The 15,864-nt window shown below is 53.6% G+C and overlaps 6 protein-coding genes across 6 annotated transcripts; 5 read left to right on the top strand and 1 right to left on the bottom strand.

The window, feature by feature from the left end:
* Positions 1 to 1,441: 1,441 nt before the first annotated feature.
* Positions 1,442 to 2,464, top strand: N7532_005996 (uncharacterized protein; the record flags this gene model as incomplete). Its single annotated transcript, XM_056618490.1, has 3 exons — positions 1,442 to 1,559; positions 2,002 to 2,092; positions 2,143 to 2,464. The coding sequence occupies 3 exons, from the start codon at positions 1,442 to 1,444 to the stop codon at positions 2,462 to 2,464; spliced, it is 531 nt and encodes a 176-aa protein (XP_056474649.1).
* Positions 2,465 to 3,016: 552 nt separating this feature from the next.
* On the top strand, positions 3,017 to 5,395 carry N7532_005995 (La domain family; the record flags this gene model as incomplete). Its single annotated transcript, XM_056618489.1, has 1 exon — positions 3,017 to 5,395. One exon carries the CDS (start codon positions 3,017 to 3,019, stop codon positions 5,393 to 5,395), a length of 2,379 nt encoding a protein of 792 aa, XP_056474648.1.
* Positions 5,396 to 5,518: 123 nt separating this feature from the next.
* On the top strand, positions 5,519 to 6,046 carry N7532_005994 (uncharacterized protein; the record flags this gene model as incomplete). The annotated part of the gene is made up of 1 exon (XM_056618488.1): positions 5,519 to 6,046. The coding sequence occupies one exon, from the start codon at positions 5,519 to 5,521 to the stop codon at positions 6,044 to 6,046; it is 528 nt and encodes a 175-aa protein (XP_056474647.1).
* Positions 6,047 to 7,399: 1,353 nt separating this feature from the next.
* Positions 7,400 to 8,754, top strand: N7532_005993 (SPFH domain-containing protein; the record flags this gene model as incomplete). The annotated part of the gene is made up of 2 exons (XM_056618487.1): positions 7,400 to 7,890; positions 7,962 to 8,754. The coding sequence occupies 2 exons, from the start codon at positions 7,400 to 7,402 to the stop codon at positions 8,752 to 8,754; spliced, it is 1,284 nt and encodes a 427-aa protein (XP_056474646.1).
* Positions 8,755 to 9,637: 883 nt separating this feature from the next.
* On the top strand, positions 9,638 to 13,225 carry hir1 (putative histone transcription regulator Hir1; the record flags this gene model as incomplete). The annotated part of the gene is made up of 5 exons (XM_056618486.1): positions 9,638 to 9,674; positions 9,835 to 9,909; positions 10,022 to 10,243; positions 10,309 to 13,062; positions 13,131 to 13,225. 5 exons carry the CDS (start codon positions 9,638 to 9,640, stop codon positions 13,223 to 13,225), a joined length of 3,183 nt encoding a protein of 1,060 aa, XP_056474645.1.
* Positions 13,226 to 13,590: 365 nt separating this feature from the next.
* On the bottom strand, positions 13,591 to 15,292 carry N7532_005991 (uncharacterized protein; the record flags this gene model as incomplete). Its single annotated transcript, XM_056618485.1, has 3 exons — positions 13,591 to 14,501; positions 14,562 to 15,187; positions 15,249 to 15,292. 3 exons carry the CDS (start codon positions 15,290 to 15,292, stop codon positions 13,591 to 13,593), a joined length of 1,581 nt encoding a protein of 526 aa, XP_056474644.1.
* Positions 15,293 to 15,864: the final 572 nt, after the last annotated feature.

The raw sequence follows: 15,864 nt of genomic DNA, 5'->3' as shown, positions 1-15,864 counted from the left end.
CCTTGCAATTTGTATTAGAGTTTGGAGTTTTTTATCCCTTTGGCGCAAGCTCGATACCACCATTGTACATTATGCTATCCTCTAGTAGTTAGCGTACATCTAGCGATCTATCCGATTAATTAACAACTGAACCCTCCATACACTTTGTGTAGTCCTGCTTCGTAGATCATGGAGACGCTCGCCCGAGAAACGCCCAGGTTGTGGCCGGGGTAATACCGATACTCGCCGCACTAGCATGAGACAGCCGTCCCAGGGGCCCGGCCGTAACGCAAATACTCGAAAACCCACAGCGAACCCGACGAATTCCGTGCCCTCAGCCCTAATCGCTGCCGAAAACCGAATCGAGTCTGTAGATGTTACCAGCGGCACTAGTCCGAATGAACGAGTAGTACTATACCCTACCTAAGGGCAGGGCAAAAGGATCGGAGTAACGAATTTTGTGAAGAGCGAAAACACTTACCCTAGGGTACCCCTAAAGTACAGTAATGTACTGCACGGTGCGACCGGGCCCGCCTCAAGCTCGACTCTAGGACCCTGCGAGAAAACCCTGATGGCCCCCATTGCCTCCATCACATTCATCGGTCGCACAGAATAGCCGGAATGACGAGGGGGCTCTGGGCCGTTGATCCGGGCCAATATTGGCGCAACTGACGATTCGGATTGGTACGGTAAAGTAGTTACATACACGACCTTAGTCAGTGCCGCCAGGTACCCGAGGGAGGCCGGCGGGCTTGGGACGGAGGAGTATATCCGGTTCTCCACGGCTTGTGAAGAGGACTAGGTCCAAAGGGGTATGAAGGTGTTCCGGGGAATCATGCCACCGTGAGTAGTTCATTTGGGCATTTGCTACTATGCCTCAACCTATGATCCGAGCTTCTTATGGTCGACTCAGCTCTGCTACATACTGCTGTACTGTCGGTATTCGAGAATTGACCCTGCTCGGCCCAGCCAATTAGCCCGAACGGAGGCCGGTGGACCCCGCGACGTTGAAAAAAATTGTGAAAATGTGCCGTTCATGTCCACTTCTTACCTAAGAAATCGAAAAGGTCTGATGCCAATTACACTGTCCGTATAATTTGTACAAGCGTGGGAAAAGTCTGCCATTCAGCTGTATCCAGAGAATACCAGCGCCTTTGGAAGTACATTATGTATAGGTACTGTCAAGGCGACTGAGTCACTCCTAACCATAGTACATCTTATTGGCTCACTTTGCGGTGCCAGGCATGCCGGCCCCTTCCTTTCGGGCGTGCCTTCCTTAGCATGGCGCGCTTACCGTAGCTTCTCCTTTGGGAGAAGCCGATGTCACTGCCTTTCCAGGGAGAGGCTGTTTGAGTAGGTGACTGTACGTGCTGTAATTTATTTGATGGTTGCTGCTATACTACCGCCTACCTAGTACTTACTGCTATGTAATACAAGAGCAACTGCCTGACTATCGTCGGGGATGACCAATAATGGTCACGGGATGAGCTATTTCTCCGTCATTGTCATTGGACCTGCCGATGTTGTTCCTGAGGCTCAATGGGTAGGTGCGGTTGATCGTGCGATCACCGTAGCAGTCGGTATACCTATACTGTCTAGGGCAACGGGACAGCTTAGCGACAGCCGAGGCCAGTGCAGTTGGATCAAAGGACTCAACCCCAGGGATCCGACAGTATACCCGTCGAGCACTGGCGTAACAGTGTAACGGGCGGTAATCCTCCAGCATCGTCAAGGAGAGGGTACAATTGTACGTTGTGTACGACTCGTACTGCCCCAGGCAGAAAACCTTGGGAGCCCAGCGGGACCTCTCTCTGTGCGACGCTTCAACCGTTCGCACGGGGGATTCCGCAGGGCCAGCAAGTAACCAAGAGATTAAAGAGAGCAGAATGAGAGGAAATTAGGAAACTGTCTTATTTTGCCGTCCATTATTTTTTACTGCCGGGCCCTGGTGCCTGCCGTAGGCCACAACAGCGTAGTTCCGGGGACCGTTAATTACCAAGTGACTGACCCCCGCTACCACAGCCGATTACCAAAATAATAATTTTGCGTCCCTCCACCTTCCTCTCCTCCTACTCTTCACCACTCCCCTCGCCTCCGCTCCTCCCCCTCCTTCGTGCGTCGCACTCTCTCCAGCGTTCAGCCATCTGCTAAACCTTTCTGCAGTCCCGCACTGCTCTCGGTGGTCTGCGTCGCGCACCTGCTTCGTCGTGCGAGTTTCGTCTCCGAGTCTCTGCCGGGCACTCCTTCCTCCCGCACCGTGACTACGATCGAGACTCAGGTCCCCCTCTCGTCTCTCCATTTCTCCTACTCTCCCGACCTCGACCGACCTCGTCGTTCAGTTCGCTCCGCTTTTTTCCCTCTTCGTTCCAAGGGATCGACCTTCCGAACAACCACGTCCGGACTTTTTGCCGACCCTCACGTCCCTCCTCGCAGCACGTTTCTCGGCCCTCCAAAAAGCCCCTCCGGTTTTCAAGAGCGTGTCTGATTCCAACGACGGTGGCCATACACTGAGAATTTCTAAGCCACGAGATTTTCGGCAGATCATTGTGCGGGCCACCCAGCTCGTCTCGTTCCGTGTCTGAATCGCTTCGGCAGTGACAAGGCAGCGCCTGTCCACTCAGACACTCTTTCATTTATCGCCGGCTCTGTGCGTCTGGGCTCATAGCGTCCCAGATCACCACCGTCACACTTTCGCTACATATTCGCTCCGGCGACTCGTGATCTGTGGTCTAGATCGCCAACCCGTACACCTTTTCTACGACCCGCGATACGTCGTCTCGACAACTCTCGCAGCAGAGTTTCGTTCCGCTTTCACAACATCTGTGCAGACAACCCTGAACAGTAGGGAAGCTTCGTTCCACCTATTCTCCCTGGTGCTGGAGACACGCACGCGAGCGTCGAATTGAGCTCTCTAGGATCGTTAGCGGAAAAAGAGACTCCCCTCTGAGAGAGGAGTGAATCCTGCGAATCCGCACGGACTTTTTTTTCTTTATCACCAATACCTTTCTCCACAACCATCGTTTATCCCAGCGACACGATGAGCGCTACATTTTCTTACGCGCAAGCCGCAAAGGGCTCCTCCGGGCCATCTGTGACTACCAAGACCGTACCTACTGAGGTGCAAAATACCGAGTTCAAGCCAGAGGACTCGAGCAATGACGCTACTCCTGAATCCGTTACCACCGCATCCGAGGCCGAGACACCGAAGGAAACCGAGAAGTCCACACCAACTGAGACCAAGGACGATGAGTTCACCACGGTGACCAGCAAATCCCGAACCAAGGCTCTCCACCCTCGAAACTCTTCCTCAAGCGTCCGATCATCGACCAAGGAATCCAAGGAGAGCGATTCCTCAAATACCGCGAACGGAAAGGCCGAGTCTTCCTCAGAGAAAAAGTCGCAGACTGATGCGAAGACTGAGAAATCCGAAAATGCTATGGAAGGATCCAAGGACAAGTCTGAGAAGACCGACAAGACTGAGAAGGCCGAGAAGGCCGAGAAGGATACTCCCCCGAAGGAGTTGAAGGCCGCTCCTCTCCCCTCAGTCAACATCTGGCAGCAGCGGAAAGAAGCCCAGGAACTCAAGGCCAAGACAACGCCCCCCAAGTCCACCGGCAAGACTGAGGAGAACCAGCAGGACTCCAACAGGTCTAACTCGAAAAAGAAGGGCACCGACGGCCAAACAGAGGGCTCCAAGGCCGGTAAGAAGACCGAGGGTGGAAAGGGACGTGACGAGGCACTCCCACCTGTCGGCGATGCTTCATTGTGGCCCACTCCCGAGGTTGCAATTGGAGAAGAAAAGAAGAAGGCCCAAGAAAAGACTGATAAGACTGAAAAGACCGAGAAGGTCCCCGTTGCGCGCACTCACGGCAAGGAGAAGTGGACTCCCGTGGACTTTGTCCCTAACGCCGTTTTCAACACTCCCCTTCCTCAGTCTGGCCGTGGAGGTGCTCGCCGATCTGCCCGAGGTGGACGTGAAGGTGGCCGTGGTGGTGCCCATGCCGCCGGTGACAAGTCTGCTGCTGGGCAGGCTCACCAGGGAGCTACCGCTAAGCAAGCCGGTGGCGAGCGAGGACGCAATGAGGCTGGCTCCGGTCGCGCAGCCTCTCTTCCCGCGCAGTCGCACCGCTCGGCCAGCGCCGATGTCAACAACTCGGAGGGACGCAAGGCCCAGGGCGGCGAGCGCGGCCGTGGACGTGCCACCGAGGATGCGGCCGCTGTCAACGGCAAGCAGTCCAACGAAAACGCTGGCCGGCCACAGAAGCAAATGAACAAGAACAACAACGCTCAGAACTCAAAGAACCCGAATCTGGCCGTGGATTCTCAAGCTGCCGCCCGTGCTACTGACCGTCGCACCGAGTCTGGATCCAAGTCGGCCGACCCGACCGGATTCTCCGAGTTCAACCGTGGTGGACGTGCCAACAACCGTGGTGGTCGCGGTCCTTACAGCTCCTTTGCTGGCCAGAACTCCCAATTCGGCAACCCGGCCAATTCTGGCTTCGTCCCCAAGTCTTTTGGCTTCAACGAGCAGCGTCAGCGTTCCCACAATGGCTTTGCTAATGGCAACGGCCATCAGGGCAACCGCATGCCCATGCGTTCTCCCTCCTTGCCTGCTTCGGGCAACATGTACAACCCCTACACTTACCCGGGTGATATGAACGCCATGTACGGCTACCAGCCCATGGGCCCTGCTCCGATGAACGTGCCGTTCCAGCCGGCCCCCGGAGGAGAGTACATTTCGGCCTTGCTGGTTTCGCAGATGGAGTACTACTTCTCTGTTGATAACATGTGCAAGGACATGTTCCTACGTCGACGTATGGATTCCCAAGGCTGGGTTCCTTTGACCTTCGTCGCAGACTTTAAGCGCATCAGGTCTCTGACCGACAACCTCGAGTGGATTCGATTCTACGCCCGCCAACTCCAAAATGCCGAGTACCAGATCTTCGAGGATGGGGTGGATCGGATGCGTGTCCGAGAGAACTGGGCTCAGTGGGTTTTGCCTACTGACCAGCGTCACCCGTCCGCTCAGCATGAAGGTGCTGTCCCGGTCAATTCCACCGGCAATGCCGATGAGAACGTTCCATTTAACGCCCCTAGTGGCGCGATCCCGAACGCTCGCCAGCCATCCGTTCACAACGACTCCGCCTACCCTCGTGCGTCCCACACGCTGTCCTCTACGGCACCCGAGTTCAAGCCTTCGGCACCGATGGCCGCTCAACAGGACATTGCAAATGTAGGATACCACCCCGCCCTGCAGATGTCCCCAGGATGTTACCTTGAGGGATCTGTGTATGACCCCTCCTTCACCGGGTCCCGCCACGGGCCCCACTACTACTATGGTGTTAACGAATTCCCAGCGCGCGGATTAAATCCGAACACCCCGCGCTTCTTCCATCCTCCGCCGCCGAGTGGGTAAGCTAGTAGATTCCGACACGACGACGCCAAGGCTTTCCAACCCCCTCCAAGCAATAACTCACAGTGATTTAGTACTCGGGATGGGAAGAATTCAGGTGAAGCTTGTCCTACCGGTCCACAGGCTATGGTTAAACACCGTCGGGGGAAACACAGACTCGAGTCTAAAAAGTCCAACAATGCTTTCAATCGTTATGCGCCACCCAATCTTGCATCTGGCTCTCGAGGCCAAACATCGAACATAAATACATCTTTGTCACCAATTCCTGAATCCGCTGAAACTCCGTCCTCCAACCAAGCATCCTACCGTCTCTGGTTTGATACATTGTCTCGCAACTTCGACCTCGCTGTGTACCGTGATTTTCACCGCAATGTTCTTGAGGACCTATATACACGACGCGACACGTATGGGTTCGATCTTCTTCTGGATTACTACGAAAATGCTGTTTACGGTCCCGCTCATATTGACGATGAGGTCCTGGTGGACCTGGCCGATTTTGACAAGAATAAACAATATTCTATTTTTGCACGAGTCACACAGATGCTGGAAATGGCCTATAAAAACAGGGCAATGGAGCAAACCAACTTTATCAGGTTGAGACGGTTTCGCATCAAAGCCAAGAAGCGTAACTATCGCTTTAAACACGGGCTCTGAACTCATTTCTCGTTTCCGGTTGCTTTTCGAATACGGGTTCTTCGGTGTCACCATTTCTACGTCGTATTTTTTTTCCTCGTTACGACCAGCATTGTTGTGTTCAAAAGGTCTTGCATGCATCTTCGCCCTTCGACTTCTTCTTTCCTCGACTGCCGACTGGTTCTTTCTCAGCGCCAATGGCGGCCTGGTCTTTCTTCCGTCCATTGCGAAGCCTCGGAGTTCCTCATCCTGGATCCTTTTTTGGGGCAGTTGCTTGCTTTTTTTTTTCCATGGCCTATCTTTTTTCAGTTTCTCCGGAGTCCGGGCATGATATTACAGGGCAAAATATTCCCTTTCTTTTCTTTTCTTTTTTTTTTTTTCGATGCCTATTTTCGCGGTGTCTGGGACCAAAAAATGCGTTTGTTTCTGCTTTCCCCCGTGTACCTTCTTCTGATCATAGAGTTTTTTTGTGATTTCTTTTCCCCCTTCCCACCTCTTCCTCGTCCCTAGCCCGCTTTTTTGTTGACGCTGCCTCTTCTACTTCCTCTTATTCTTATTTTTCTTCTTATTCACATCCTTATTTGTTCGCTCTCCATTATCATTATTGATCTTCATAACCATTATCGATATCATTGTCATGATCGATTCAGTCTGCTTGTGCCGATCGCCCTAGCACCATGTGCTGGATCTTAGGGAATATCAGTGAAAATGACGGTGCTATCGACCCTGAGCAAAAGCAACGGTCGAGCCCAACAATGAAAAAAGTCTTATTTTCAGCAATGTGAATATTCCGGTTCCGAGGTGCCTGTCGCTGTCGTTGGCCCTGTTCTACGTCAGCGAAGCTACACCACTGTCCATCCTTCGTCGTTTGCGTGACCATCGTTTGCGCCACGCATACCTTGATCAAATACCCTTTCTTTCTGGAGAACCAGAAAGCTGTGTCATGTTTTCTGTTCGGAGTATAATGTGCATACCCCAGGTCGTTGTGGGTTTTTGGCGTATGGTGCTTCATTTGTTTCGAGTATCTTCGGATCTTGGTTGTTGCTTTTGGCCTTAGTGTTTGTAAATGTCCTTTTTCGCTACTTGTTCAAAGCGGGACATGAGTAATGAATAATAAAGAATCTTTCATGTTCCACTTCGAGGCCTATACATTAACGCATACCATTGTAGAAATCTTGTGGTACGAGCTTCCCTCGGGTCGTTGGATACTTGGCACATCCTTCTCCGCACTGCGGGCCGAGTGCAGCCTCAGGCACCCGCACTTGGACCAACCGGAGCAACCACGATTGGAGCCTTTGTCCCGACAGCTCGCTCACTCTTGACATTCTCCCTCAACCCACCTCTTCCCCTCGAACCCGACCGTACCACTCCAAAATGGAGGGAGCAACCCGCCAGGCTTCGAGACTAGTACAGTCTCGGGGCACAAATATCCTCCAGCAACGCAGCCACTCGCTTCGACCAACCGCCGCAACATGCGTGACCCGAACACAGTTACGAGCTGTATCAAGCTCCCCTCGCAACCTTGCCCCCGAATCTCTCTTCAGCGGCTTCGTGGCGGACTCTCAGCAAAATTCCCGCGGTGCGCCGACGTATTTTAACAACCGCCCAACCCTCCCCGCAAACACCGTTGTGCGATTCGTTCCTCAGCAGACAGCATGGATCGTCGAGCGCATGGGTAAATTCGACCGCATCCTTGAACCAGGTCTCGCGATCTTGGTTCCGTTCTTGGATCGCATTGCCTACGTTAAGAGCTTGAAGGAGTCGGCTATTGAGATTCCGAGCCAAAATGCCATCACGGCGGATAATGTAACCCTGGAGCTGGACGGTGTGCTTTACACCCGTGTGTTTGACGCTTATAAGGCTAGGTATGTACGGATCAATGGACTCAACTTTGTCATCATCAATGGAACAGCAGCTAACAGTCTCTGATCTTCAGTTACGGCGTCGAAGATGCAGAATACGCCATCTCTCAACTTGCGCAGACCACCATGCGATCGGAGATCGGCCAGTTAACCCTCGACCACGTCCTGAAGGAGCGTGCCACCCTCAACACCAACATCACACAAGCCATCAATGAGGCTGCCCAGGAATGGGGTGTCGTCTGCCTCCGTTACGAAATTCGGGATATCCACGCTCCGGAGGCCGTCGTCCAGGCCATGCACCGTCAGGTCACCGCGGAGCGATCGAAGCGCGCGGAGATCCTCGACTCTGAGGGCCAGCGCCAAAGTGCCATCAACATTGCTGAGGGTCGCAAGCAGTCCGTTATTTTGGCTTCGGAGGCCGAGAGGGCCGAGCGAATTAACCTGGCCTCTGGTGAGGCTCAGGCTATTGAGCTCCGGGCTGCGGCTACTGCTCGTGGAATTGAGGCCGTTGCCAAAGCTATCCGGGAGGGCGAGCACGATGCACACAGTGCTGTTAGCCTGAGCGTTGCTGAGAAGTACGTCGATGCTTTCGGCAAGCTTGCTCGCGAGGGCACTGCTGTTGTGGTGCCGGGTAATGTCGGTGACATGGGTGGCATGATTGCCAGTGCTATGTCTGTCTACGGCAAGGTCAGCGAATCACAGGCTAGGAATCTTGCTGCCAAGGCTATTGGTGCCGAGGAGCAGAAGCCCGTTGGCGATGCTGAGAAGGTCGAGGAGGTGGCATCTAGGGATGGCGTTGACGAGAGCATGCTGGAGGGTCTCAACGAGACCAACTACCAGCAGCAGCAACAGCAGCAGCAGCAATGAATCGACTGGCATGGGAAGCCTCCAGCTCAAGCCAGATGCGACTGATGATCTCCCCTTTTCCTGACGTGTGCCATTAATCTCCTTTGTTACCTTGCATCCATCCCGCCGACTGTTTATGCCACTCGCTTCGGTCGGCCCACCCTGTATCACACACACACACACACGCACACACACACACGCTCTCTCTCTCTGTGTGTGTGTGTGTGCTCCTCCTCCTTCCTATATGCCTTTCTGTTTTGTAGCGTCGTCTCTCACGTTCAAGGACGCCCGACACTTGCACCAGGCATGGGGGCATGACTTGGGAGGAAATGAAAACTGAAATTCGAAGGCCTTTTGTATGATAGGGCGCAGAACCAATTCCATCCTGCTCAATCAGTACAAACAAATTTCTGTAGAATTTTGATGAAATCCACTATATGCAATTGTAGCCGCATCAGTGATACCTCCCTGTTGGTATAGAACTTGTAGATTGGGGCGTTCTGGTTATAGTGCAAACGCGGGAGCTCGGGCCATGTCCCAAATCTGGAGATCGCGACTTTTCTATCGGGCGCGCCCTCGCTACTTCCCCCCTCCCCCCTTCATCTCTTTCGCCCGCGCATTCGGACCGAGATACCCGACCTCTCTCCCCATCGCAGATCCAGGGACGGCCGAACCTGAGCTCAGGCTCTGCGATGCCGACGATAACAAACACCTAACCATCAACGCCCTACCCGTCTCTGCCCTGACATTGAACACGCCCTACCGCGCTCCACGCCCGACATTCACGCCGAGCCGAGCCTAGCAACACACGTCATCCCTACAATACAAATTGAAATACATCCCAGTCCGATCTCGACCGTCTTTGCTTTGAAGGAGGAGCGGCGCATGCTGCCTGCGCCGCGCGATGCATATCATCAAGCCTGTTTGGCTTACACATGGAGGTGGGTTCACCCTGGACGTGGCTCTTCAGCTGCTGGAGGAAAGAGTGACGGGGGTCAAACAAAGTTGTGAACTGCCAACTTTGATCTGTTGTGACAGAGAGAAGCTCTGGTTCCTTCGACTCTTTGAAGGATAGCGGGGCTAACTCGGGATTTTGAACAGGTGAACGGAAAGACTTCGAAGTCTACAGCTGTGATGTGTCGCCCGATGGAAAGAGGCTTGTGACAGCCGCCGGAGGTAATTTGCTCGTTGAAGATTCATACCCAGTCCGGAGCACGCAGGAGATGAGCGTTGCTGTTCGGTGCAAGCTTTAGAATCCCTGTGACTGACACGTTGGCTTTGCGCATAGATGGATACGTTCGAATCTGGTCTACCGAGGCCATATACAATACCGGTGATCCGGAATACGCTAGCAAACCGAAACAACTGGCTTCTATGAGCAACCACTCCGGCACGATCCACACCGTTCGCTTCTCCCCGAATGGAAAATACCTGGCCTCTGGTGCAGATGATAAGATTGTTTGCGTGTACACACTCGATGCGAACCCGCCTACGCACTCATCGACGTTTGGTGAGTTTTGATACGTTACTAAGTGGTTTAAAGTCCTGGAAGCAGGGGCTAATTGCATTGCGCAGGCACGGACGAAGCACCTCCCGTTGAGAACTGGCGTACGATTCGACGACTGATCGGCCATGATAACGATGTGCAAGATTTGGGGTGGTCGTTTGACTCTTCTATTCTGGTGTCTGTCGGGTTGGACTCCAAGATCGTTGTATGGTCGGGACATACATTCGAGAAGTTGAAGACTATTTCCGTGCACCAGAGTCATGTCAAGGGCATTACTTTCGACCCCGCAAACAAATACTTTGCGACCGCCAGTGACGACCGCACCGTTCGTGTCTTCCGTTTTACTTCTCCGGCACCGAACTCGAGCTCCCACGATCAGATGAACAATTTCGTGCTAGAGCATACCATTTCCGCGCCTTTTGCCAACTCGCCCTTGACCGCGTACTTCCGACGATGCTCCTGGTCACCGGATGGCATGCATATTGCTGCGGCGAATGCCGTTAATGGACCCGTCAGCTCAGTTGCAATCATTAACCGTGGTTCTTGGGACGGCGATATCAACCTCATCGGTCACGAGGCCCCGGTCGAAGTATGCTCGTTCTCGCCGCGTCTCTATTCAAGAGACCCGCCGAAAAAGCAGCAATCCGACAATCACTCAGGTCAGCACCATATCACTGTCATTGCATGCGCCGGTGCCGATAAATCTTTGAGTGTTTGGATCACAAGCAATGCTCGCCCGATCATTGTTGCTCAGGAGATCGCCGCCAAGACCATCTCGGATCTTTCCTGGAGTCCTGACGGCAGATGCCTTTTCGCCACGGCTCTGGATGGCACGATCGTGGCTGCCCGCTTCGAGGAAGGCGAATTGGGTTGGGCTACGGAGATGGAAGAGAACGAGAAGTCTCTCACCAAGTTCGGTACCAACCGCAAAGGTGCTGGAATTACTGAAACGACAGACGGATTGTTGCTTGAGGAGCTGAGCAAGGCTGGTGAAATCAAGGGGGTACAGGGCCGAATGGGTGCGCTGATGGGTGACGGTCAAGATGCCGCCGTTAATGGCGATGCGGCTCAACCGTCCAACGGAACAACTCCAGCCCAAGCGCCTTCTCCGGCTGCCGAGAAGACGCAAACTAATGGTTCTGCGCCGACTCCTGCATCCACCGAAACACCCAAGCCCGATCTTCAGCAAGTGCGGCTGGAGAAGCTCAAGCAACGCCCTACCTACACCAAGGATGGCAAGAAGCGCATTGCGCCACTGCTGGTCTCTGGTGCGGGAGCAGGCGAGTCCTCTCTTCCCCAGACTCGCTTGATTGCTTCGATCGCCAGCCAGAAGAATGATGCGCCGACATCTATCGTTGACCTCTCAAAACCATTCGACGGTCTGCCAAAGGGTGGTCTGGCTGCTCTTATTCTCGGCAACAAGCGCAAGCTGGCTCAGCTGGAAGGCGACGAAGAGAATTCGGTTGAGAAGCGTGTGGCTCTGGCCAGTCAGAACGGTGCTGTCCCAATCATGTCCAACACCCCTGATGGGCTCCTCCCTGCACAATTCCAACCTCCCATCACTGGACAAGAGCCTACTCCCGAGTTTATACGACCTGCCGTTTTGAACCCCTGCATGAGTGTCTCCCAGAATCGACTTTCAGTCCCCAAGATCCGCACTCATATCTTGCGGGCTTTGGATTCAAGCGGAAATCCTACAGAGCCACCCGCTACCACAGGCGGCGCTGCTGGTGACTCGAGCAGCAAGTCCCGCGCTGTCGATGTAGTGTTCGAGGCCCGAAACCCTTCGCCCGCTAGCTTGACCGGCCGTGCCGTTGACCGAGAACCTGTTCGTCTGACACTCTTCCGCGGCGAACAGCCACTGTGGCAAGACTTCCTCCCTCGGACTGTCCTTCTTGTCACCGGTAACCAAAGCATGTGGGCTGCAGGCTGTGAAGATGGTTCTATATACATATGGACCCCTGCTGGTCGTCGCTTAGTGAGTGCTCTTGTCCTGGAAGCGCAACCCGTCATTCTAGAGTGCAACGGACCTTGGATCCTGTGTATCAACTCCGTCGGCATGTGCTACGTCTGGAACGTGAAGCACCTCTCGTCTCCCCATCCCCCCACCTCCCTCCAACCCGTCCTCGACGGCGCCCTCCACAGCCTCACCACACACCCCACCGTCGCACCCGCCGTGACAAGTGCTCGCATCAATTCCGAGGGGCGGATTGTCGTTTCTCTCACCAATGGCGAGGGATACTCCTACAACCCATCCATGTACATCTGGCAACGCGTCTCCGAATCCTGGTGGGCGGTCGGTAGTCAGTACTGGAACTCGACCGATGCTCCCGTCAGCAACCTCCAAGGTCGTGACAGCCAACCCGACACCAAGGACGCCAAAGCCTCTACTGCTGCAGGCATCATCCCCTTCCTGGAACGAAACACGACAAACGAGACCCTGCTCCGCGGCCGTGCTTATTTCCTGCAACGGCTTATCAAGGTCCTGCTCTCGCGAGAGGGATACGAGACTTTCGAGTCAAGTGTCTCCATTGCTCACCTTGAGAACCGCGTGGCAGCAGCTTTGTCCCTGGGTGCGAAGGAAGAATTCCGCCTTTACCTCAACATGTATGCCAAGCGACTCGGTGCTGAGGGTCAGAAGATGAAGGTCGAGGAGCTGCTTCGGGGATTGATCGGTGGCCTCTTTGAGGACGAGGAGGGCTCAGAAGCAATCAAGAAGCTGCAGAACAATGAGCGAGAAGGCCGCAATTGGCGCGAAGGCTCTGAGGACCTGTGTGGCTGGCCGCGGGAAACCTTGCTGAAGGAGATGATTCTTGCTCTCGGTATGTATACCCCCTTTCGCTTTCTTCCAACTCTTGCGTGGGGCTTTTCCTTGCTAACATCTTTCCAGGCAAATATCGCGAACTCCAACGTGTCACGGTCCCCTACGCTAAGTTGCTTGATATGGTGGACAGCTCTGAACAAGGAGATGCGATGAATTTTTGATCAACCTGCACCTTTGGTCATACCAAGGTCAACAGGTTGTTTTCTTTAGTCATTGCTAAAATGGGACACTCTTCGTGTCGGCGTTCATATGCGGTTCTGGTTAAATGGGTCAGGGGGTATTTTCTATGAGTTTCTGCATGGCTACAACTTCTTTTTCCCTTCACCCATTGCTTTCATAGGGTGGGGATCTTATTTCTGGGTTTATTTCTCCTCTTTGTACTTGTACCATACCTTCAGGTTTATCATAAGCCTTTTCTTTCCAACATGCAAAACTTGAATGATTTTCCAAAAATTTTGTATGTATTGTCGCGGGACTTCGCTCTGGGACAGCAGCCCGGGTGCTCTTCATATCTCATATCTCATGTTCAAGTATACACCTCCTCATCAAAGTCATCAAAAATCCAATTCTCCTCCAGCCGCCCCCTCTCCTCCCCCGTCTCCGCAGCCCCAAACGTCTCCCGCTTAAACTTCCTCTCACGCGCCTTGACTTTCTCAAACAACCCAGGCGGCACCCACCCTTCACACCCCACCCCAACAATATCCTCACACGCCTGCAACTGTTCATCCGCATCAGCCTGCGCCGCCTCTAACCGAAGACACTCCCGAACTTCCTCCTCAGGGAAAGAAATCGGACAGTCTTTCTCGCCAGTAATCTCCTTCCACTTCAGTGTCAGGGCAACCAAATCCGCCTTCAGTGTGACAACATCCCCTTCCCAGGGATCGCTCGCATGATGCCAAAGTTCCCTACGCAATTTATTTAATTTCTCCGCCAGCGCACGATGGTGCTCAGGATTTAACTCCTCCGTCTTCGAGAGATATTCATGGTGAAGATGGCGTCTGCGATACAACTCCGCCTGTTCGCGCTGCTCTCGTTCGTCTAAATCGGCCATGTTTTCTGGTGGTACGAGTGGTTCGACGAGGTCGTGACTTTGAATGGATAGTGGCGTGCCGCCTTGTAGGAATAGGGGCAGGATCTTGCTGTGTTGCCAGTCGATTAGGCCTTTGATTTGGAGGTCGCTTGTTACAATCACGTTGTTGGGTTGGAGATCTGGGTGTCGGAGTACTGGTCGGCATAGAGGAGTTTCTTTCGGGACCAATTGAGGCGCTAATACGAGATATTTCTTTAGGTTTGCGATGTGGTCCAGGGGTGATTGGGCTTTGTAGTCGTAGGCTTCTCGCCGGAGTCGTTGGAATGGTTGGACGGGTTTCCCGAATTTCTCGAGGTATTCGATTTCTTTCGTGGCGCCGGCGGCCAGAGCTTCGAAGGTATCTCTGTCTGCGAGATGTTAGCATGGCCTGAAATCATGTTCCAATGCTGAGAGGCGTATAGACATACATGGTCCACGTTCAGCAGACAAATTGAGCCGTTTCCCAAACCACAGCCGATACGAAGTATCCGGCCCAATACAGAACTGCTTCGCACTGATCGAGCTAGACCCCTCAATAAGAACCCGACGATGTTCATCAGGAACATCATCGCAGTAATATATACTTCCACCCGCCGGGAATCTTAACGCAAACAACCTCGCCTCCAACTGCACGAGTCGAGTAACGACAGTCGTCCTCTCTTTCTCATCCAACTCAAACCAAACATCGCCGAGATTCGTACCCTCGACCAGCTCCATGAAGATATACTCCGTTTCCGCGGGGTTCTCAGCCGTGGTCGAGTACCCAAAGACCAGCGGAACGGGAAAGCCATGCGAGCGGAGGAAATCCATCGTCGCGACCTCGCTCGCGACGACAAGCGACTTTGGCTCGGTGACAGGGTACGGAATGCGCGCGACGAACCGGAGTCCGTTGGCCATAGTAATCAGGAAACTGCGGTTAAAGCCGCCCTCGGCGAGTTTCTTGAGGCTGAGTACATCTTTCTCGGTTTGGTTCACTGATGCGGCTGCCAGACGCTTGAATTCGGCGATGTTGAACTCCCGTCGTCGTTCGGCGTGTCTTAGGTTGTTATTGTAGCTGTGAAATGAGTCAGTTAGGGAGATTAGTGAGAAGTAGAACTTCTGGACCGGTAACGCACAGCCATTTTCCAGTCGTGTATTCGAACAAATCCTCCTGCTGCATGTTGGGGGTTGAGGCGTTCGTGACGGCAATGCATTAGGCCGAGAAGTGGGGGGATGGGGACTCGGGAGTTGGCAGACACTTTATATCAATTCGGGGTCGTATGACGAAGCCACCAGACGTGAGAAGCTGTGAGAGCCCCGGGCCCAGGCTGCGCGTGCGCGGCTCCTAGATCGGGCTTAGCTGGGCTTCTTGGCTGGGGCGATGCCCGTCTGTGTCTTTTGAGGAAGTAGAGGATTCGTAGATTGGCATTTGCAATCTGACATTATGTCGATGATTTCATATTCGGAGAAAAAGTATTGTTTTTTTCGACGGATCAAATGTTAGTGCATGCGTCCGATTTAGCGCCCGCGCAATTAGCCGGCCAAATGCCGCGAACCACGAGACATGTACCTGGAATCACGTGGTTATTGAGGCAGGACAACGGAGATCCGGAGTTAAGAATGAATAAGTGCTAGATACATCTCGGAGTGTAAGAATACCTCGTGCTCCCATTCCTGGCTGGTCGCATCGGTCTTGGCTTCTGCGCCGCTGGGATCATCGGGCGTCGGCTGAGTACAGCGGGACGTGCATCT

Source organism: Penicillium argentinense, assembly GCF_028826775.1.
Source record: "Penicillium argentinense strain IBT 30761 chromosome Unknown utg000005l_segment0_segment0, whole genome shotgun sequence".
Classification (NCBI taxonomy): Eukaryota; Fungi; Ascomycota; class Eurotiomycetes; order Eurotiales; family Aspergillaceae; genus Penicillium; species Penicillium argentinense.
Note: the sequence above shows the minus strand (reverse complement) of the source record. Positions and strands in the feature narration are given on the sequence as shown.